General features: G+C 49.4%; 1 protein-coding gene across 1 annotated transcript in view; it reads right to left on the reverse strand.

Annotated features, from left to right (window-relative positions):
- Window positions 1-22,829, reverse strand: part of OPRD1 (opioid receptor delta 1) — a 42,584-nt gene extending 19,755 nt beyond the window's left edge. Inside the window, exon 1 of the mRNA XM_022552068.3 lies at window positions 22,595-22,829. Coding sequence (XP_022407776.1) covers window positions 22,595-22,809 — 215 coding nt within the window. The 5' untranslated portion in view covers window positions 22,810-22,829. The remainder of the gene's footprint in view (window positions 1-22,594) is intronic.
- Between the last annotated feature and the right edge of the window lie 1,394 nt (window positions 22,830-24,223).

A 24,223-nucleotide genomic window follows, 5' to 3' on the forward strand; every position in this document is an offset into this window, starting at 1 on the left:
CCCGCGAGGGTTTGGAGAAAATCTGCTCACAGCCCAGGCAGGGTGGGGGAGAGACAGACTTATAAACAACAGAACAATGTCACAGGCACCGTGACAGGGCTCAGTGGGGCAAGGAGGAGAGGTCAATTCAGAACAAAACGTACACCTCTGGTCACAAGGGGGTGGCAACCAGTATTGTGGTACAACAACCACGTGCCAGGTCTTTCTCAGGCATGATTTTATGTACTTCTTACACCTGTTTTGTTTTTTTAATGGATAATAAACAGTTGTTGGACATTGACTCTTTGCCAGGCACTGGGAAAGCATTTTACATCATTTAATCTTCCTAGCACCCCTACAGGGTAGACAGTATTTATCATTCCCGATTTGTAGAGAGCAGTAAAGGAACTTGTCCACGGTTGCAGTCAGAGGCTGAGCAGAGATTCAAACCCTGTGCTCTTCCCCGAGACCCTGGTGCCTTCCTCTGGACTTCAGTTTCAGCTTCTCCCCTGAGGACCCAAATTGTGCGCCCCTCATGTATTCTCTCCTTTTTTTTTTTTTTTTGCGGTACGCAGGCCTCTCACTGTTGTGGCCTCTCCCGTTGCGGAGCACAGGCTCTGGACGCGCAGGCTCAGCGGCCATGGCTCACGGGCTCAGCCGCTCCGCGGCACGTGGGATCTTCCCGGACCGGGGCACGAACCCGTGTCCCCTGCATCGGCAGGCAGACTCTCAACCACTGCGCCACCAGGGAAGCCCACGTATTCTCTTTGACAAGGAAAACATAAGGTACCGAAGGCATGGCATTGTCTTGGTCACCACTATGTGCCTGGGACTTCCAGCAGCGCCCAGCTCAGAGCAGGAGCTCAAAACACATCTGTTAGGGAATTCCCTGGTGGTCCAGTGGTTAGGACTAGGCACTTTCACTGCTGGGGCCCAGGTTCAATCCTTGGTTGGGGAACTAAGATCCTACAGGCGCAGCCAAAAAACCAAAAAAACAGAAAACAAACAAAAAAACCCACATCTGTTGAGTGGATGAACATCGACATGTCTGTCCTCCACACTAGACTGGGACGTCCTGCAGGCAGGAACCGTGTCCCCTTCATGCTGTGCAGAGGGGACATAGTGGTTACTGGAGGACTCCCTGTGGGACAGAGAGTCAGGAGCCCTGATTCTTGGAAGTAACCAGCCACAGACCCAAGAGCTTTGGGACAAATTAGGACAGCTCTTCCTCCCGCCTCCCCCCTCTCTCCCTTCCTCCCCTCCTCCCTTCTATCCTTAACCTGGACCAACCCAGGTCCCCTGAAGGACACCTGGGCCTGACCCTGTCTGCCCTGAATCTGCAGTGACTCAGCTCTGCCACTGCAAAGGGAAATGTTGTCAGATCATTTACCCAAAGCAGCTAATTTGTTTTTAACTAAACTGAGGGGTATTTTTTTTTCCCTTAGGCACAAGAGCTCATGGGAGTCAAAGCCAGGGCAAGAGACCTAAAAACAATAACAGCAACAGCAACAAGCTAAGAGCACCAACCCTCTGTCTGACCGACCTTATGGCACCTTAGGAACCAAATTAAACAAAATGCTTGAGCCTAGATCAAAACTCATTTGGTCCCAAACAGCGTGGACTGCTGGAGCATTTAGAGTTAATTTTATTCCCCAATGCTTTGTGAGATCTCAGAAATAACATCTGCTCACTATAAAAGGTCCAAACAATACAGAATCACTTCATAAAGAAAATTTAAAAACCAACATCAATAGTACAGACTATCATTAACAGACAACAGGCAAACACACAGGCCCTGTTTTATATAAATGGGATCTGGTTCTAACATTATTAAATAACCTGTTTCTTTCTTCTCAAAAATATGCTGTGACCATCTTTCTATATCCGCAGATACAAATTAATATAATTTTTGGTGACCGACTGTTATTCTAGTCTAGAGGTCAACAGGCTTTTTCTGTAAAGAGCCAGAGAGTAAATATTTTAGGCTTGGGAGGCCTAAATATTTGGTAGGCCTAGATGCATATTCTTCTGTTTCTTGCTTTTGTTCTTTTTTTTTTTTTACAAGCCTTTAAAAGTGTAAAAACCATCTTTAGCCCAAGGACCATACAAAAACAGACTACAGGCTAGAGCTAGTCTCACTTATAGACACTAAAGCTCCTGAATACAGTTACTTAATAAATCCCCCTTTAAAAGACATGTAGGTTGTCTCTGCCTTTTTGTTATTATAAATAATAGTGTGATAAACATCTTTGTGTACACGGATATCTGATGGTTTCCTTGGGGAAAATTCCTAGAATCTCAGAGATAGAAGGAAACTTCACAGTGAGGGCATTCCCTCTGTGGCACTCCAGACAAATGGCTACGCAGCTTCTGCTTGAGTATATCCAGAGACGGAGAACTCACCACCTGTAGGCACAGTCCATCCTATTGTTGGGACCACTCACAGGATAACAAGTTCTTTGTTTTATTTGAGCTGAAAACTGCCTCCTTCTCACCTGGCACCATTTTTCCTGGTTCTGCTCACAGAATCACAGAATCTAAACCTAACCCTTCTCCCTTCCACGTCTTGGAAAATAAAGATATTAACAGTACACAGGGGCTTCCCTGGTGGCACAGTGGTTGAGAATCCGTCTGCCATTGCAGGGGACACGGGTTCGATCCCTGGTCCGGGAAGATCCCACATGCCACGGAGCAGCTAAGCCCGTGCGCCACAACTACCTAGCCTGTGCTCTAGAGCCCGTGAGCCACAACTACTGAGCCCGTGTGCCGCAACTACTGAAGCCCACGCTCCTAGAGCCCGTGCTCCACGAGAGAAGCCACCGCAATGAGAAGCCTGTAAACTGCAACAAGACCCAATGCAGCCAAAAATAAATAAATAAAATAAATAAATTTATTTAAAAAAAAAAACTGTACACACTTCACCTAGCTATGATGAGAACTGAGTTAGTACAAGTGCTCAGTATGTGTTAGGGGTTCTGGCCAGTTGGTGAGCTGCCTTCTCAAGCCGTGTAGTCATTCCTTGGAGCCCTCATCTCGGTTGGTCCTCATGCATTCAAGAGTGTGATTATCTGAGTAAAGATGATACCACAGGACTTCCCTGGTGGCGAAGTGGTTAAGAATCCGCCTGCCAATGCAGGGGACATGGGTTCGAGCCCTGGTCCGGGAAGATCCCACATGCGGTGGAGCAACTAAGCCCGGGCTCCACAACTACTGAGTCCATGTGCCACAACTACTGAAGCCCGTGCGCCACAACTGCTGAAGCCCACGCGCCTAGAGCCTGTGCTCTGCAACAAGAGAAGCCACTGCAGTGAGAAGCCACACACCTTAACGAAGAGCAGCCCCCGCTCGCCACAACTAGATAAAGCCTGTGCACAACAACAAAAACCCAACGCAGCCAAAAATTAAATTAATAAATAAATAAATTTATAAAAAAAAAAAAAAAAGATGATACCACCCTCTAGGTTAAGGGAGGGCCCAAGATGATGCATGTAAATCACATCACAGGCACTCAGGCCAGGCCTTGTCCCATCTCTCCAGGCAAGTAAGGAAGGCCAAATCCATTTTCTGTGGGATCTATAACCTCGAAGTCATTAATGTAGACACATGTCACAATAGGAAGCGTGGCCTCTGTGGACAAGTTTTCAGGTTTCCGCCCTGTGGCTGGCTGTATTCACCATACCCAGATGTGGCATGGGGGGTGGCAGGGAGGGTTCTTTTTTTTTTTCAGATGTGGTTTTTGTGTATTTATTACCTCACTGACATCACTGCTGGCGGAACACCAGCTTAAGCCACACCCCCTGTCACTCATGGTCCCCAGACTGGCCTCCCTAGCTCACAACTTTGTTCCTCTCCTACTTTTTTTTTTATTTGCACCAAGCGGCAAGCAGGATCTTAGTTCTCTGACCAGGGATCAAACTGGCACCCCCTGCAGTGGAAGCACAGAGTCTTAACCACTGGACCACCAGGGAAGTACCCCTCTCTTTTCTACTTCTAAGCTGTTCCAGAAATTCCCCCTCCCTGCACCTCCAGCAGATAACTGTCACCACCAAGGCTTTAATAACTGTAGTGGGTTGAATGGTGGCCCCTAAAAGACAAGTCCACGTCCCAACCACCAGAACCTGTGAACGTGGTCTTATTTGGAAAAAGGATCTTTATATATGTAATTAAGTTAAGGATCTTGAGACCACCCTGGATTATATGGGTGGGCCCTAACTCTAATGACAAGTGTCTTTGTAAGAGACACACAGCACACAGGGAGAAGAGACGGCCATGTGAAGATGGAAGCAGAGATTAGAGATAAGAGCGATGCAGTCACAAGCCAAGGACTGCTCCAAGGACTGCTGGCGCCACCAGAAGCTGAAGAGGAAAGGAAGGATTTGCCCCAAGGGCCTTCAGAGGGAGTGCAGCCCTGAATACACTATTTGGACTTCTGGCCTCCAGAACTGTAAGAGGGTAAAATTCTGTTGTCTTAAGCCATTAAGTTCGCGCTAATGTGTTACAGCAGCTCTAGGAAACTGACACAGTAAAAGCGCAGCCAAGGAGAAGCATGGACTTTGGCACCAGACACACCTAGATTTAAGCCCCAGCTCTACCTCTCACTGTATGACCTTGGGTGAATTCTAACTTCTCTGAGCCTCAGTATGCTCCTCTGTGAAGTGGGTATAAGCATCCTACTTCTGGAGGGTGTCGTGAGTGTGGAATGAACTCATGCCTACGATGTCCCTAGCACACTGCCTGGCACACTCATATCATAGTGGCTTCTCTTCTTGTCCAGATGAGGAAAATGAGCCCAGAATGACCTGTGATGAGCTGCCCTGAGGTCCCAGGCTCCTGACTCCTTTCCTGGCCCTTGGTAACCTACTACCATTGGGGTGGGACACAGAGTCCTGTGCTGGAACTTCAATACTAGAAGAGGCTCTGATCTAACACTGAGTTCAAACCTCCTCTCCCACTTTACAGATAGGGAAACTGAGGCCTGGAGAGGGAAAGACAATTGTGCAATGTTACACAGGGTATCGGTTTCCCTGACTTCTGAGAGCCCAAGGTCTTTCTACTTCTCCAAGCTGCCCTCCCAGGAGCTAAGTCTCAGATGAGGATTCAAGGTGGCTGAGGCCAAAAAGAAACAGGGGCTCCTATCCAAGGCTTCAGAATTCCTGACAAGGCCCTGGCCTACATTCTATGTCCCTGTGTCCAGTGATTAACCAATGTAGGGTGGGTCCATGGATGGAACTGTTCCCATTACCGTCATCATGTTTGCCACCATCTCCATCACAGCAGCTACACTGACTCAGTGCTTACACAGGCCTGATGTATTCTATTGGGTCCTACCATGACATTTACATAGATTATCTCATTCAATCACTCCAGCAACCTTATGAAATTGCTACTATTATCATCTTCATACAGAGGAGGAAAGTGAGCCTTGGAGAGCGTACTGGGTTGAACAGTTGCCCTCAAAATGCATGTCTACTTAGAACCTCAGAATGTGACCTTATTTGGAATTAGGGTCTTTGCGGATATAATTCATTAAGATGTGGTCATACTAGATTAGGGTGGGCCCTAAATCCAATATGATGCAGAGACACACACAGAGGGACATGGCCATGTGAAAACAGAGGCAAAAATTGGAGTGATACAGCTGCAAGCTCAAGGGATGCCAAGGATTGCCGGCAACCACCAGAAGCTTGGCGAGGAAGGACTCTTCCCCAGAGCCTTCAGAGGGAGCATGGCCCTGTTGATTTCTGACTTCTTCGGCCTCCTGAACTATAAAGAAAACATTTCTGTTGTTTTAAACCACCTAGTTTATGGTAATTTGTTATGACAGCCCTAGGAAACTGATACAGAGGGGTTAATCATCTTGCCAGCCATGGCCTAAAACACAAAAGCAATGTCTGTTAAAATTGCTCCACTCCACAGCTCTCTCAACATAACAACTTTTTTCATCAGGAATACAGATTGTTGGCACTGAAAGGAAAGATGGCTGATGAGAGTATTTACTGAGCATTTACTATGTGCCAGCTGCCCTGCTAAGGGCCATATGGGTGTTCACTATCCCACTGAATCTACACAACCATCACAGGAGGTAAGCATTACTCTCCCCATTTTACAGGTGAGCAATGTTGAGGCTCAGAGGGATGAAGTAACTTACCCAAAGTCCCGCAGCTGGGAGTGGCAGGGCCTAGGTTAGGCCTGGGTTGACTCCAGAACCCAGAGTCCTGACTTCTACCCCATCTTCTCCCTATCTGTCAAGTTCAAGCCCTTTGTTTTACAAATGAGGAAACCAAGGCAGAGCTACAGCAGTGATCCCAAAGGCTCTGCCCACGCTAGGGGATAAGCAGTTTAAATAAAACTGGGTCCAGCTGGGGCTCCCTCTATTTGTAGACAAAGAGTGGCTGCTCTTCTGGCTGGCAGAACAAGCAGGGCTGGGCAGCAAGCGCTGGGAGCTACAACCCTGCCCACCATTCCATGGGAGTGGCGAGAGGCCAGAAATGAATTAGCCATCTCAGTTTTGGCAAACCCTGAGGAAGGAAAGTGTTTAATTATAACGAGGCCCAGCGAGTGTGTCACCAAGAGAAGATTAAGGACTGGAACATGGCTATACAGAGCTCCTGAGCCGCACATGAGCGGGGAGGCCGACCAGGGCGCGCTCAGCAATAAACAGGGCAGACACCTTGTTCGGTTCAGTTCAAGAACCACAACATGCTCATGGGATGCAGGGAAGAGAAGTTCTTCTCCATCACCCCGGCTCTGCTTCCGGCATAAGGATGGCTGGACCAGGGCGTGGGGCAGCCAGACACAACGGAAGCCCTGGAAAAGCAGATTTCCTTAAGTGTGGCATGTCGGCCCATGGGTCTCTGGAAATAGGACATGTCCCTCCTACAAACATGTACTGACATGCTGCATGAGTGTCAGACCCTAGGCTGGGGTTCCAGCTACAAACAAAGGATGCTCGCTCTACCCCACACCCCCTCATTCGGGGAGAGAGAGAGAGAAATGAGCGATCAGCCTTTTGAAAAGTGTATGGTCTCTGATGGGGGACACATAGGACACTGTGGGAACACAGAGGAGGCATCAAAGAAGGCTCCCTGGAGGAAAGACTTACTAAGCCGAAAAGTAAGGGGTTTCTCTAGAGGAAACAGAGGCCTGAGGTTCATACATGTCTGCTTTCCCTCTTGTAGTTGGGGGATTTTTATTATAGATCCCAAGAACCCCACAGAGGGAATTTCATTAACAAAGTGCCAACTAGATATTTAAGAAACACTCAGTGATGCCTCCTTAGAGTCAGGGATTGGGCTAGGAAACAGGAAAGAAGATGAAGGGGATACAGTTCCTGCCCTCCAGGAGCCACCAGTCTAAAATGGAAGTCAAACACAGGAACAAGCAATTACACTACAACTAGAAAACACCCATTTCAAGACCATCAATGTTTGTGTGTATCTCCCCTCTTACTACATGACAGGCACTGGATGAAAGTACTTGATTTACATCATTGCACTTAATCCTCACAACAAATGACGGTAGTAAGCACTATCACTGCATTTGGCAGACAAGGGGACTCTGAGGCTCAGAGAGGCAGATAAACTTGCCCAAAGTCACACAGCCTATAGGTTATAGGACCAGGACTCAAGCCCAGGTCTGTCGGACCCTGTGATGGTAATTCATTTTATGTGTCAAAGTGGCTGGGCTATAGTACCCAGTTATTTAATCAAACACTAATCGAGGTGTTGCTGTGAAGGGATGTTGTAGATGTCATTAACATCTGCAATCAGTTGACTTGAAGGAGATTATCCATGATAATGAGGGTCTGCCTTAAGAGCAAAACTGAGGTTTCCCAGAAGAAGAAATTCCTCCTGCCTGAGAGTTGCCAGCCTGCCAGCCCGCCCTACAAATTTCAGACTTGCCTAGCCAGACCCCACAATCGCATCAGCCAATTCCTCAAAATATATCTTACTGGTCTTTTTTCTTTTCTGGTAGGACCTTGACGGATACAGACCCGAAAGCCATGCTCTAGGCTAAGGATGGTGCCAGGAAGCCGCACCATCTCCTCACCCGGAAAAGGACAATGACAACTGCCACCACGCTGGGTTGTTTCAGGGGTCCAGTGTGATGAGAGGCAGCGTGATCCAATGGAGAGGGCAGGCCCTGCAATCACTTTCTAACCTTGGTGTCCTTGGGCAAAAGTCTTATATCCCTGAGCCTCAGCTTCTTCATCTGTAAAATAGGCAGATGGTTCCTACCTCACAGAAGTGTCGTGAAGATTAAGTGAGATTTTGCATGGACGGTCTCCTGTATGGAGCATGGTAATAGGGCCAAAACGGATGCTTGGGACTTCCCTGGTGGCGCAGTGGTTAAGAATCCGCCTGCCAGTGCAGGGGACACAGGTTCGAGCCCTGGTTCAGGAAGATCCCACATGCCACGGAGCAACTAAGCCCGTGCGCCACAACTACTGAGCCTGTACTCTAGAGCCTGCGAGCCACAGCTACTGAGCCCACATGCCACAGCTACTGAAGCCCAACATATTGTATGATTTCATTTATATTAAATGTCCAGGTTTGGCAAATCTACAGAGACAGAAAGTAGATTGGTGGTTACCCAGGCCTGGGGTAGGGTGTGGTAAGTGAGTGACTATTTGTGGTTATGGGGTTTCTTTTTGAGGTGATGAAAATGTACTAAAATTGGTTGTGATGATGGTTACACAACTCTGTTGCTATACTTTAAATGGGTGAATTGTATGGTATGTGAATTATATCTCAATAAAACTTTTATATTTAAAAAAGGTAAAAAAAAAAAAAACCTACTGAAGCCCATGTGCCTAGAGCCCGTGCTCCGCAATAAGAGAAGCCACCACAATGAGAAGCCCTCACACCACAGCGAAGAGTAGCCCCCCCTCTCCTCAACTAGAGAAAGCCCGTACAGCAACGAAGACCCAATGCAGCCAAAAATAAATACATAAATAAATAAATGTATTAAAAAAAAGGAAAAAACGCACGCTCATTTTTGCCACAGTTGTAATTGGTGAATTCTTAATTACTTTGAGTACTTACCATTGCCAAGTAAATGTTCCAATCCCATAATTCCATGTAAAAAATTGCCCTCAAGTTTTTCATTCTTAGTGGCCTCATATGGATGCTACAGTTTGCCTAATCTGTACCCTCCCACCCCGCCCCACGCCTCACCCACGAGGGCCACTCCTTGAGGACAATGGGCAAGGCAGGCCCCATGCAGACCGCTTCACACACATTCTCTCCTTTGACTCACACCCACCGGGAAAAGTGGGTATCAATACATTCCCATTTCGTTCACAGAAGAAACCTATAGCCCAAAGAGAAGAGGTGCTTGTCCAGAAGCACAGCGTGGACAGAACCACGGTCTAAAGTCATGTGTTCTGAAAAGCCCAGGCTTCCCACCTCTAGGCCTTTGGCCATGCTGGGCATCACTTATACTTCCTTCTGCCTGACACACAATAGAGTTTCACTTTTGTTTTATTAATTAATAATTCAGTATTTTATTTTATTTATTTTTTTATATTTTGCAGTACGCGGGCCTCTCACTGTTGTGGCCTCTCCCGCTGCGGAGCACAGGCTCAGCGGCCATGGCTCACGGGCCCAGCTGCTCCGCAGCATGTGGGATCTTCCCGGACTGGGGCACGAACCCGTGTCCTCTGCCTCGGCAGGCGGACTCTCAACCACTGCGCCACCAGGGAAGCCCAATAATTCAGTATTTTAATAACGATAAATCAGTCCTGCTCCATGGCCTCTCCCAATCCCTGGGTGTATGACAAAGTCATTTTTCCACATTTGGGATCAGAGGGTATCATGAGTTTGACTTTCCTCACGGACGTTCCTTCTTGGACACTGCATGAGTGAGTTCCGGGAATCAAGGCGCCTCAGTTCAAGGCTGATTCTGCCATTTACCCAAGGCTGATTCTGCCCTCAGCAGGTGAATTATCACCTCTGAGCCTCAGTGGCCTCATCTGTCAAATGGAGAGAAACATGGTACCAAGCTCAAAGAATTGGGAGAATTAAATGAGATCATTTATGTGAGGCGCTCGGCACAGAGCTGCCCACCTTGTCAGCCCTCAAGAAAGGTCAGCAGTGCTATTTTTGGTGTTAAGTCCGACAAGTCAATATGCCATTCTTTGCTGTTGACCTCTCTCGTACCTGGGATGACCAGGCCTGAGCCTGTGGAGGAAGCGTCTTGTGGCCACCTGCCCCTCCCAGCAGGACAGCCCTCTGACCACGTGTGGGTTCTGCTCCCTCTTCACTGGGAGGAATGGAAAATCACTAGATGTGGGGCATTTCCTAGCACTTCAGGAAGATGAGTTTTTGTAACCAAGGGAAACAAATTACCTCCATCTGTCCTGCAGGGGCATCTGGCCTGGCCGGCAGAAGCAGTTTCTTTCCCTTGGCTTAATCCTTGCCCCTGTTCCCAAGTCCTAGGCAACCAGCCAAAAGTCATCATTATCACCAACAATTTCCTGTTATGGGCCAGGCCCTGTGCTAAGGCCATACATCATCTCCCTTAACTTTTGCCCTCACTGTTCCCCCTGCTAAAACACTTCCTCCTAGCAACTGACCTCTGCTCAATTGTCTCCTCCTCCCCAACCTCCCCACCTACATCTGCAGCCCCGCCACTCTGTCACCATGCCTGTTTCAGCTGATTTCATTGCCTATAGGCCTTACATCTATTTCTTTATTGTCTATCTTTTCCCCACTGGAATGTCAGCTCCATGAGGACAGGGACTGTGTCTTGATCATTGTTGCATACCTAGCACCTAGAACTCTGCCTGATACTTAGGAAGAGTTGCTGAATGTATGTTTACCTGCAATGTAGGTGTTTTTCTATCATCCCTATTTCACAGATAAGAAAACAGGCTCTGTGAGGTGAGCCTAAGGGTGGAAAGCCAGCAAGAAGCAGACCTGGATTGGAACCCAATCTCTGAAGGATATGGCTGCTTCACTAGCTGCTGGCCTTGCCCCAGGGAACTTGGGTTCGTTGGGCCTCTTAGGTGTTGTCAGTGGCCCCCAAGCTGGACTGCCTTGTGTAGGAACTAACGTCTCATGCTCCCAGCTACTCCTATTCCCAGCCACCCTTTGGCTCTCCCTTAGCCCAGGTAATCCCAAGCATGGAAACAGATGCAAGAGAAGGCAAGGGGATAGGAAAGGCAAGTTCCAGTCCTGCCTTGGCCACTGACTCAAAAAACACAGAATTTCTCCAGGCCTCAGTTTACTCATTTGTAAATCAGAGGGGCTAAACTTGATATACAAGATGGCAGAGGTCAGGGCAATGGTTAAAAGTGCGAGCTCTACTATTTACAATAGCCAGCCAAGACATAGAAACAACCTAAACATCCATCGACAGATGAATGGATAAAGAAGACATGGTACATAAATACAATGGAATACTACTCAGCCATAAAAAAGAATGAAATAATGCCACTTGCAGAAACATGGGTGCAGCTAGAGATTATCATACTAAGTGAAGTAAACCAGAGAGAGAAAGACAAATACTATATGATATCACTTATATGTAGAATCTAAAATATGACACAGGGCTCCCCTGGTGGCACAGTGGTTGAGAGTCCGCCTGCAGATGCAGGGAACACGGGTTCATGCCCCGGTCCGGGAAGATCCCACATGCCACGGAGTGGCTGGGCCCATGAGCCATGGCTGCTGTGCTCCGCAACAGGAGAGGCCACAACAGTGAGAGGCCCACGTACCGCAAAAAAAAAAACAAAAATAAAATATGACAAATGAACCCATCTATGAAACAGACTCACATGATACTATACATAGAAAATCCTGAAGATACCACCAGAAAACTACTAGAGCTAATCAATGAATTTGGTAAAGTTGCAGGATATAAAATTAATGCACAGAAATCTCTTGTATTCCTATACACTAACAATGAAAGATCAGAAAGAGAAATTAAAGAAACAATCCCATTCACCACTGCAACAAAAAGAATAAAATATCTAGGAATAAACCTACATAAGGAGGTAAAAGACCTGTACTCAGAAAGCTATAAGACACTGATAAGGGCTTCCCTGGTGGTGCAGTGGTTGAGAGTCTGCCTGCCGATGCAGGGGACATGGGTTCGTGCCCCGGTCCGGGAAGATCCCACATGCCGCAGAGCGGCTGGGCCCGTGAGCCATGGCCACTGAGCCTGCGCGTCCGGAGCCTGTGCTCCACATGGGAGAGGCCACAACAGTGATAGGCCCGTGTACTGCAAAAAAAAAAAAAAAAAAAAAAGACACCAATAAAAGAAATCAAAGATGACACAAACAGATGGAGAGATATACCATGTTCATGGATTGGAAGAATCAATATTGTGAAAATGACTATACTACCCAAAGCAATCTACAGATTTGATACACTCCCTATCAAATTACCATGGCATTTTTTACAAAACTAGAACAAAAAATCTTAAAATTTGTATGGAGACACAAAAGACCCCAAATAGCCAAAGCAATCTTGAGAAAAAAAAAATAGAGCTGGAGGAATCAGACTCCCTGACTTCAGACTATACTACAAAGCTACAGTAATCAAGACAATATGGTACTGGCACAAAAACAGAAATATAGATCAATGGAACAGGATAGAAAGCCCAGAAACAACCTAAACGTCCATCGACAGATGAATGGATCATGCACCTATGGTCAACCAATCTATGACAAAGGAGGCAAGTATATACAATGGAGAAAAGAGTCTCTTCAATAAGTGGCGCTGAGAAAACTGGACAGCTACATGTAAAAGAATGAAATTAGAACAGTCCCTAACACAATACACAAAAATAAACTCAAAATGGATTAAAGACCTAAATGTAAGACCGAACACTATAAAACTCTTAGAGGAAAACATAGGAAGAGGACTCTTTGACATAAACCACAGCAAGATCTTTTTTGATCCACCTCCTAGAGTAATGGAAATAAAAACAAAAATAAACAAATAGGACCTATTGAAACTTAAAAGCTTTTGCACAGCAAAGGAAACCATAAACAAGATGAAAAGACAACCCTCAGAATGGGAGAAAATATCTGCAAATGAATCGAAGGACAAAGGATTAATCTCCAAAATATATAAACAGCTCATGCAGCTCAAAATTAAAAAAAAAAAAAACAACCTAATCAAAAAATGGGCAGAAGACCTAAATAGATATTTCTCCAAAGAAGACATACAGATGGCCAAGGAGCACATGAAAAGCTGCTCAACATCACTAATTATTAGAGAAATGCAAATCAAAACTACAATGAGGTATCACCTCACACCCGTTAGAATGGGCATCATCAGAAAATCTACAAACAACAAATGCTGGAGAGGGTGTGGAGAAAAGGGAACCCTCTTGCACTGTTGGTGGGAATGTAAATTGATATAGCCACTATGGAGAACAGTATGGAGGTTCCTTAAAGAACTAAAAATAGAATTACCATATGACCCAGCAATCCCACTACTGGGCATTTACCCAGAGAAGACCATAATTCAAAAAGACACATGCACCCCAAAGTTCACTGCAGCACTATTTACAATCGCCAGGTCATGGAAGCAACCTAAATGCCCATCAACAGACGAATGGATAAAGAAGATGTGGTACATATATACAATGGATTATTACTCAGCCACATAAAGGAACAAAATTGGGTCATTTGTTGAGACATGGATGCATCTAGAAACTGTCATACAGAGTGAAGTAAGTCAGAAAGAGAAAAACAAATATCGTATATTAATGCATACATGTGGAATCTAGAAAAATGGTACAGACGAACTAGTTTACAAGGCAGAAATAGAGACACAGATATAAAGAACAAACATATGGATACCAAGGGAGGAAAGTGGGGGTGGGGGTGGGGGGTGGGATGAATTGGGAGATTGGGATTGACATGTATACACTGATGTGTATAAAATAGAGAACTAATAAGAATATGCTGTATAGCACAGGGAACTCCACTTTGCTGTACAGTAAAAACTAACACAACATTGTAAAACAACTATACCACCCCCCCCGCCAAAAAAAAAGAACAGACTCACAGACATAAAGAACAGACTTGTGGTTGCCAAGGAGGAGGGGGGTGGAGGAGGGATGGATTGGGAGTTTGGGATTAGCAGATGCAAACTATTATATATAGAATGGATAAACAACAAGGTCCTACTGTATAGTACCGGGAACTACATTCAATATCCTGAGATAAACCATAATGGAAAAGAATATTAAAAAGAATGTATATATATGTATAACTGAATCACTTTGCTGGACAGCAGAAATTAACACAACATTTTAAATCGACTATACTTCAATTAAAAAGAAAAAAAGTGCAGGCTCTGCGATCAGAATAACCTGACTTCAATCCGACTCCAGGACTTTGAGCATGTTATATCAAACATTCTCTGAGCCTCGAGTTTCCTCATCTAGAAAATAAGGGCAACTGCACTCACCTAATAGAGGTCTATGAGGATTAAATAGGATAATATGTATACATCTCTAAGCAGAGTGCCTGGCACAAAATAAATGTGCAATGAAGAGAATAATGACCCGTGATTCAAAATTCTACGCCCTGGTGAAAAGGTTACTTCGGCAGGGGAGGGGAGTGAGGCCATTTCTACCTCTCCCTGTGTCATGTTTATTGAATGGGACTCTTTGACCTCACAGGACTCTGAAGTTTGAGTTCCTTCCACTTATCAAGAAAGACTTGGGAAGCTACAGAAGAAAAAATTCTTGCTGCACACACCCACCCCGGCCAGAGACAAAGCTGCTGATTTCTGCAGCTGAACTGGGAGCTCTAAATCAATAGAACACAACGCAGACACCCCACCCCACCCGATGCCTCCCAGATGGTACTGGGGCCTCTGCAGCCTGCAAGATGATAAATTGCTAATTTAAGCTGGGCTTTCTGCTCTACGCCACGATTATCCCTCTTCCTGTGCATATTATGATGTCTGGGTAGCCAATTAGATTTCGAGGTCCCAGGACTCCGAGGTTAATGAAATCATGCCTTGCCCTTGCACAGCCCCCGTCCTCTAAAGTTCAGGCATCATCCGCCAGGAAGGGGAGAAGGGAAATCTGAGATCACAGAATCTGAGAAGCATTCTTCCTCCAGTCTCAGCTGTGGGGAAAGGAGCCTGAAATTATGTATGTCTACCTTTTCTCCACCCAAATCTCCATCGCCAAACCTCCACACAGTGGTTTGCCAGTGCCCTCTTGCATAGCTTCAGGGACAGGAAACTCCCTATATTACACAGCAGCCCATACCTTCCTGAAGAGCTCTGACTGTTAGAAACTTTCTTCTAGAAATAATATGAGACGTGCACAAACATATGGGTTCAAGAACGTTCACAGACATATTATTTAGACTGGCATGATATGAGAAACGATGTAAGTCTCCCCATATAGAAGACATTCATACAATGCAGTTGTCAAAAATCATGTCTTCAAAGAATGTTTGATAACATGAGAATACACTCATAATGGTATGTGAAAAGGCAGCTTACAAAATATTATATATGATGTGATCATTATTTCAATGTAGTATGATATAGATGTCATTAAAACACACACACACACACATACAAACAAACACAGAGCGAGAGACACAGAAAGAGATGGGAAGGAAATACACCAAAACGACAAAGTTTTTCTCTTTATGGTAAGATTATGGGTAATGTTTGTCGCTGCCTAATCGTCTCAGTATTTTCTGAAATAACTACAGTGTTACTTGTGGTGATTTATGATACTGTGTTTATTGTAAAAAAAAAATGTCTAGTATTGAGCTGACAAAGTTTCCCTGTAGCATCCACCCAATAATTCTAGTTCCTCTGGGGCTTGATAAATGTCGATCAAATGAGTGAGAAGCAAGTCTCACTCCTCTTCTAAACAGACATAATAATAGAAAATATTTATAGAATACTTACCAAGTTCCTGGCTCTGTGCTGAAGTCCTTCACATAAACTTCATGAACTTCTCATCACCACCCTATGAGGGTATTGCTACTCCCATTTCACAGATGAGAAAACTGAGGCTCAGAGAGGTTATGTATGTATCTCCCAAGCTCACTCTCTTAGTAAATGTGATCCCAGGTCAGTCTGGCTATGATGTCCAGACTCCCAAGTGCTGTCACCCCACACAGAGGCCTCGGAGGTTTGCAGACAGCAATCTGCCCTCCTCCCCAGCCCTGGTCCTCCCTCCTCTAACTAGACAGCCCCAGCTCTCGCCTCCATTCCCCATGTGTCCCATGGATGGCAGCGGCAGAGTGGATGTGGAGGGGTTTGGGAGTCAGAAAGACCTGGGTGTGCCTCCTTCTGGCTGTGAGAGGCTCCCTCGGAGCCTTCCCGCCCTCATCTCTCATACCCTCGCAGGCCTGTCACGCAGCTTGGAGGAGCCTCTGGCACGTGGCAGGAGCGCGGGAGTGACTCCTCTGGATTCTCCCCGGTGTGTCTGTGAGTCACACATGTTCCCAGGGAATGAACCCAAGACCTGGGAAGCTAGGCCCTGGGGCAGGGCCAGGAGGCTCGGGGACACCATCCAGGGCTGCTGCCCTCCCCACTTGCCTCGCCAGAGCTCATCTGGCCCAGCCTCCTGCCTTTTGCAGGTCCCACAGCGCTCCGGCTTAGAAAGGAACAACCAAGGCCAGGGTTTCAGGGGCCTGTCCCAGGTCACCCAGCTCTCTTCCATCACCCTGAGCTGACCCCTTCCAATCCACCCCAAGCCCACCCACAGCAAATTCGTCCTCTTGAACTCCATTCTGCACAGACTGCTCCAAAGTCCTCTTCCCCATGGCCTGTGACCAAAAGCTCCTTCATTTCCCAGCATGGCTGCCTTACCATGAGCCCCAAGAACCTGTCTAGCACAACTCGAGCCACAGCACGGCCTCTGGCCCCTAACACAGCCACGCTGGGCCGGACTCCAGGCCCCTCCTCCGCCCTCCCTCCCCACCCCCCCTCACCAGAGTGACTCCCTCCAATTCCCTGGGGCTGGTCCATGGAGTTCCTCTAATATTTGCACCCTCCCCCAGGAATTCTGGAAGGCCGGTGGGTGCATCACTGGCCCCAGGGCCTGGCCGCAGCTCAACGCACAGCATGCGCTGCTGACAACCACGGTGAGGAGGACACCTGTCCGCAAGGCCCCCCCGCTTTGGTCCTTATGGCCTCTGCAGCCTCACAGCCAGCCCAGCCCCTGGCTCTCTCCATTCTGCCACGGTGAACCTCCCTGCCCTCTGCAGCTCTGCCATGCGATCATCTACTGAAGCTTTCTTTGCTTGCGCTGTTCCCTCTGCCTGGAACGTTCTACCCCCCTCTCCGTGGAGCCAACTACTGCTCCCCCTTCACGACTCAGCACAGACACCTGCTCTGGCTGGGTCAGGTGCCCCCCTGGACTCCCTCAGCTCCAGGAAGCTGCAATTGTCCCTGGAGCTGTAACTAACTAGGGGGTCCTGGGGGTACATCAGAAGCCAGAGGCCATGCTGAGGCTTAAGCTGAGAGTCTGGTCAGTGGGAGCTGAGGCTGGACGGGCCTGCCACGGGTCAGCATCAGCAAAGGCTTGTTGAATGAGTGAACATGCAGACGATGCAGGAAACAGGAAAGGACCCAAGGTGGAAAGTGTAGACAATCAGCTCTGCCTGCCTGGAGCAGCTGCAGGGGTGCCTGTTAATCTCGGCATTTGACACATACTGAAGGCCTACTATGTGCCAGGTGCTGTGCTATGACCTTCACATTCATGATCTCACTTAATGCTCCCAATAACCTATCCTGATCACCCCAATTTTGCAAATGCAGAAATGGGTCTCAGGGGAGTTAAGCTGTTTGCCCAAAGCCACAACACTGGGACATGGTCGAGCGGGGATGGAGACCAGCATGACCTGACCCCCAGCCATGAACCTTCACCACTGCACTGTGTCACCTCACTGGGATCTCTCCTGGCCCAGGAGCCCTGCGTCCGCAGATCCCAATCAGGACAAGAGAGGGGAGGGAGACAAGAAGGCAAGGGCTTCACGCTGTGTCCCCAAGAGCAGGACGGGGACTCAGAGCTCTCACCCTGAGCACTTGTCCCAGCAACCCCTGGCACCTCGGTAGTAGACAGAGGGGACACCCAGAACCCTTACTCACCTGTCACGGCCCCGCCCCACACCAGGCTGCCAGGCCCAGCCTCCCCCCCCCACCCCCCCGCTCTGTGCTGCGGTCACCTGGGATGGGAGGGAAAACACGATGCTCTACCAACGTCGTCTTGTCATCTTTAAGATGAAGGTGCCTCTGAGGCAGGTGCTACGATCCACATTTTATAAATAGAGAAACTGCGGTGCAGAGTGGCCATCCACCCTGCTAAGGATCTTAGCAGGTGGCAGAGCTGACATTTGATACAAGAGTCAGAAGAGACGCCAGCCCAGGAAGAGCTCAAGGGGCAGAGAAACGCATAGTCTGAAACAGAGTCATGAAGAGGCAGGCCCGGCTGGTAAGAGGCAGGGAGGCCCGGCGGGGGTGATGGGGGTGGTGAGAGACACAGCAAGGTGCAAACCTGCCGAAACCAGGGTCAGGGAGAGGTGGAGGCCGGGGTCAGGGCAGGCGGACAAGAGACCAGGTGGAGAAGCATTGACTCCAATCTCCTACTGGATTCAGGACAGGCAAACTAGGAAGCCCTGAGCCACGTAGAGGGAAGATGGGATCACCCATCGGAGATGCAGGGGTCCTTAAGCCCTTCACACTCCACCCTGCCTAGAGGGCTGCCAATGGGGACTCTGAGATGCCAGCCCTGCTCAGGGTACGACTGCACCCAGAAGGAGGGGTTGTTGGGTGTCTGCTCTAAAGACCCACCAAGTCAGCACCCTGGCTGAACTCACCCTGCAGGAGTAGGGAGTGTCTGCCTGGGGACCACACATCCCCAAAACTCCTGCTCACACTTCACAGAACCCTCAGGAACCACAGGCTGTTTGCTCAGAGCGCAATTCCCAGAGGCCCCTCTCATGTATCCAGAAGGATGAGTGGGCTTCTCAGGCGGGTCCGTGGATCAAGGAGAGGGTCAGAGTTGCGGGGGGGAGGAGGGAATGGAGAGTGCTTTGTGCTCTGGGATTCTGAGATGCCCATGCTCTGTTTTTTCAGCCCCTCATCCATGTCAGGCTTCCCGTCACAGGCTCTTCCCTCACCTTTTTACTTAGTTACCCCCTCCTCATCCTTCAGCTCCTCAGAGGCCTTCCCTAAACTTCCAGACCAGGCGAGACCCTCCCCGCTTCGGGGGCTCCCACAGCTCCCTCATACTCTTCCACGGCCCTCACCACGGCTACAAACTTAAATCCATTGGCTGGCTGGCTGATGAATGTCTATTTCTCCCAGACCTGAGCTCCATGAGGGCAGGGACGGGAGATTTTCTCCCCCACCATCATATCTCAGCATCTAGCACAGCGCATCCATAGGATTTTTCTTGAATGAGTTAATTCTTTTCATTCCTTCACATAGAGACCCTCCCTGTTCTCAAAGGACTTAAAAGGCTCAGACACAACGTGTTATTTAATCCTCGCCACAACCCCAGATGCATTGCTGTTACTTCCACTTTACGGGTGAAGAAATGAACTTCCGAAAGGTGAAGTCATTAGTCCAAATACACAGCAAGTAAGTGGCTTTGAATCAGGATTTGCCCGTTGATGCATCTGACTTCAGAGCCCCAGCTCTGCCACTACACCTCCCTGCTTTTCTGCCTCAGTGGTTCTCTGGATCTTCCTTTGCAAACCTTCCCCTGCTCCCCAGATAGGTTCAGCTCAGGACTGACAGGCAGAATTCATTCATTCAATCACTCATTCATTCAACCAGTCAACTGAGTCACTTATTGGTGGGGCTGGGCTCTGCATGGGGTGTCAGGGAACCACAGATACACCAGAGGCTTTTCTCCATCCTGGCTCCTCTCCCTGCACTACTCTTGGGACTTTACCAGGAGAAGCCAAGCCCCAGGCAGCTGCCCTGTCCCTAGCCTCCCTTTCAGTGGGGAAGGACTAAGTGCAGGGGCCCGTCATTCCCCTCCCCAAGGACGGCAGCCTAAAATACGTGTGCTGAGAAATGTGTAGGCTCATCGTCCTTTTGTCTCCATCATTCTCTGAGAATCCTAGGACAAGAGGAGGGACAGGATCCTGTCCCCGCCTTCCATGCAATTCTTTGTCCCCTATCCCAGGCAGCTCCGGAAAAAGTTCTGGACAAGACCAGGGTTCTACTCTGGGTCTGGAGCCAGCTGTGGGACCTAAGGGGGACAGGCCACCTTGCCTCCCTCTGAACTGCAGATTCCTCACCTGTAGAATGGAGGTGACAATGAAGGGGATGCTAATACCTATCCCACAGGGTTGTAGGTGAGGATTAAATCAGTCGGGCCCAGAGATACAGTGATCACATAGATGGTTGGCCCAGGAAATATCTTAGCAACACAGGGACCTGAGGGGCCAGCTATGCTGCTTCCAAGATGCATTTGACAATGAGATTTTGGGAAGCTTGGTTGGAGTACCCTAGCAGGCAGAGCCCAGGGCCTGCCCTGAGTGGACCCTCAGAAGTGAGAGGCCCTCCCCTGGCTCAGTGGTAGAGCGGGAGCTGTGCTCGTCAGCCCACCAGCCAGAGGCCCCAGGAAAGAGACTGGAGATGGAACCGAACACACTGACACTCAGCTTTCCCCAGATCAGAGCACTTAGAGCCCCCCTAGAGAGCGCAAGTGCCAGGAACCTGGGACTCCCTGAATCAGAGCTACTCCCAGGCCCACCTTAGGACAAGCGCCCCCTCACTCTCCTCTGTCGTAGGCACTGGATTCTGAAGAATCTGGAAAGTTGTTCATCCGCATCATACACAAAGCTTCCACTTATTGGGTCCAGGCACCACGCCAGCTGCATTACATACGCTCGCTCAGTGACACCTCACAAAAACCCTGTCGAGGAAGCTTCTACTATTCCCCCATCCTATAGATGAAGAAACTGAGGCTCAAAGAGACTAAGTGTTTTACCCAAGTCACAGAGCCAGTTCGTGGCTGGGATTAACACTCAGGTTGACCCAAGTCTACAGGCCACACTACTTCCGAAGGTAAAGTGGGGAGCATCACCGACAAAAATGCAAAGCAAAGATCAATCCTGCCTGTGCTTGGGGGAACTTTCCCACTGTGGCTGGTGATGAGTCACTGAAAGCACAGGACGTTCTTGTGCCCTCCACTCTTCCTGGGGGAGCAAAGCTTCCCCTGGAGTCATCGACGCCAAAGCTCCCTCAACACCCACACACCAACGCAACTCTCCTGTATACTGCACCCTGCCCGGCAGAGACCCCATACTCTGGAATTCATACTCCCAACTGAGGAGATTGGGTCTCTATCCCTCAGACAGGGAAACTGAGGCAGATGGGGCAGATGGTGGGGCAGGGGGAATGGGCCCCCAATGTGATAGGCATCAGTGACTGCACCAAGACCACAGTTCACATCTCCCACCTCAGAATCCACAATCTGCCCTGTGCCTTCTGCCCGGCTTGGTGACACCAGAGCCCAGAGATGTTCAGGGTTGTACTCTTGGTCAACCACCGTGGATGACCCATTTCCAACTAACAGTAAATACCCGGGCATCTTTGTTGTTATAAGGATAGGAGTTTCCTTTCAATTCTTTTTGCCAGTGTCTGCACTGACAGAGCTGGGTCAGGAAGGCTCCTTTTGGACAAGCCAGTGATGTTTTAGACTCTCTGAGAAGGTCCCCGCACTGAACATAGATACCAAGAAGCGAACTTCACTTCCTCAGATGCAAGTACAAACTCCACTCCAGCCCAAACAAATCACTTTTGTCTTTTCCAGAAAACAAAAGGCTGTTAGAGGAGAGGAGGAGAAGGTGAGAGGGAGCATTTGTGAGGAGGATCTGAGGTCTCTCTGAATCACGTCCAGAGCCATGGACTAGAGGGCCACTGGGGAAGGAAGCAGAGAGCGACTAGCTGGCCCACTGTACCCAGGAACCATGGCTACTCCTTAACAAACGCACACACAGGTGCATAAACACAAGTGTCCAAAGCCACTCTGGATGCTCTCCTCCTCCGAGGGTTTCAGGGGTCTGACAAGAAACAAGTCACACTGTCACGTGCTCCTACAGAGAGAATCACAAACTGACAGTGTGAGACAAGCACACACACCAACACTGGGACCCCAGCAGAAGATCCCCAAGTGTGACTTGGTAAGTGCCCCCTCAGCATGATGCAGTCAGCCCACACACTGCTGTCTCCCCAGAGGCCCATGGCACTTCCGGCATCTCTGCCCACCCCTACCAGGTTTTTGGAGGTCCAAACACACATCTGTACTGTCACAAACAAAATCACGCACTCACAAACTGTGACAGACACACAACTGTCGCCAAACTGTCCCACATAGATTGATAGAGAAATAGGGGATGCCAACAGATGATCAAATGTTATTAGTTAAACGCGGGAGCGCGCACACACACACACACACACACGCACGCACGCACGCACGCGCGCGCGCCAGCGTCCCCCTCGAGATGGAAGTGGCCTTTCCGCTGAGCCCCGGGCGCCCCCTTCAGGAAGTGCGGAGGCCCCGGGAGTGCGGGGTCTGAGGTCAGGGTCCCAGGTCCGTAGTCCCCACCCCACCCCGGGGCATAGCCCGACGCACCAGCCCGCAGCGCACTCACCGGACGATGCCGAACATGACGAGCACGTTGCCCAGCAGCCCCACGGCGCACACTGCCGAGTAGAGCGCGGTGATGGCGATAGCCAGGGCGAGGGACGAGGCGCTCCGTGCTGCCGGCGGCCCCGACGCATTGGCGCCCGCGCTGGGGAAGGCGTCCGACGCGTTGGCGAGGAGCAAGGACCGCAGCTCGGCGTCGGGGGAGGGGGCCGGTTCCATGGCGGCCAGGCGGCCGGCGCCGCGTCCCTGCCCGCCGTGCGCCCTGGGCGCAGAAACCCGGTGCGAGCGGCGCGCCAAGGGACGAGGCCGCGGCCCCGACGCCGCCGGCTGCTGCGCCCCGACAGCCCGGCTATCTCCGCGCCCCCTCCGCCCGCCTCGCCGCCCGCACCGGCCCGGCCCCCAGCTCCCGCCCGCTCTCCGAGCCCGGACCGCTCTGAGCCAGGAGCCGCTGCGGGCTCCTCGGACGCGCCCGCCGCGCGCACCACGTGGCCCGGAGGCGGCAGCCAGTCTGCGCCCGCTACCGGGGGCCGGGCATTGCACCACCAACTTGGAGTGGAGCCAGGGAAGCTACCCACTCTCTCCCTGGGGATGTTCTGCCGGCTCGGTTGCGCCCCCACCCCAGCTGGGACTCACTTCTGCATCCTCTGCCGCTTGGGGATTGGAAGGACCTCCATATGAATCCCACCTCCCACTCCTGCACTAACAGAGTGACCTTGAGCAAGTCACTTAACCTCTCTCACCTTCATTTTTCTCTTCTGAAAAATGAGGATAATCGCACCACCTCCTTCAGAGGGTTGTTGGGGAGATTAGTAAGATGATGCGGGTAAAGAACTTAGCTCAGTGCCGGGTACACAGTAAATGCTCCGTAACTAACCATTACTACCCATGGCTTTCTTTTACTCCATTCATTTGCTCAACAGATCTTTTTTGGGTGCCGAATATAAGAACCAGGTACTACTGGGGAGCCACTAGTGCATAAAACCAGATGCGGCCCCTGCCTCCTTACAGCCCACTGGAGGAGACAGACATCAATCCCAGGACCATACTGATGAAGATACAGTTACACACGGAGGAAAAGTGAAAGAAAGCAAGGCATTCCTGTGGCAGGACCTACAAAACCCAGGGGTCAGGACAGCTTCCCTGAGGAAATGACACCTAAGGTAAGATGTGAAGTGTGAGGAGGGACTGACTTAGGGAAAAACTAGGGAAGAGCATATCAGACAAAGAAGCCACATGTGCAAAGACCCTGTGGTCAGAGGGATTTAAAGGCCAGGAAGAGGAGAAGGCAGAAAGGGAGTGTGGGGAGAAGGGGATGAGGTGGTGGGCAGGGTCTCAAAGACCACCTTACAGATCACTCTGGCTGCTGTAGGTGCAAATGGAAGGGGGCTATTTCTGACACCTTCTCCCTAACCTGACCAGCCCAGACCCAGAGCCATCCTCCTTCTTGGGACTCCTGTCCTTCCCGGAACATTCTCCCTACTGTTCCAGCACTGTGCTGAGCCCTTTATCCATGCAGCAACACTTTGGCGTAGATTCTATTATTAGTGTCCCCAGTTTACAGACGAGAAGACTAGACTAAATTATCCCATATGGTAATTATTTCTGTCCAAGTTTGTTTTCTCCTTCGGAAGAC

This window comes from Delphinapterus leucas, chromosome 1 (assembly GCF_059928025.1).
Source record: "Delphinapterus leucas isolate spDelLeu-1000000601 "Yukka" chromosome 1, BTC_Dleu_Yukka2, whole genome shotgun sequence".
Lineage (NCBI taxonomy): Eukaryota > Metazoa > Chordata > Mammalia > Artiodactyla > Monodontidae > Delphinapterus > Delphinapterus leucas.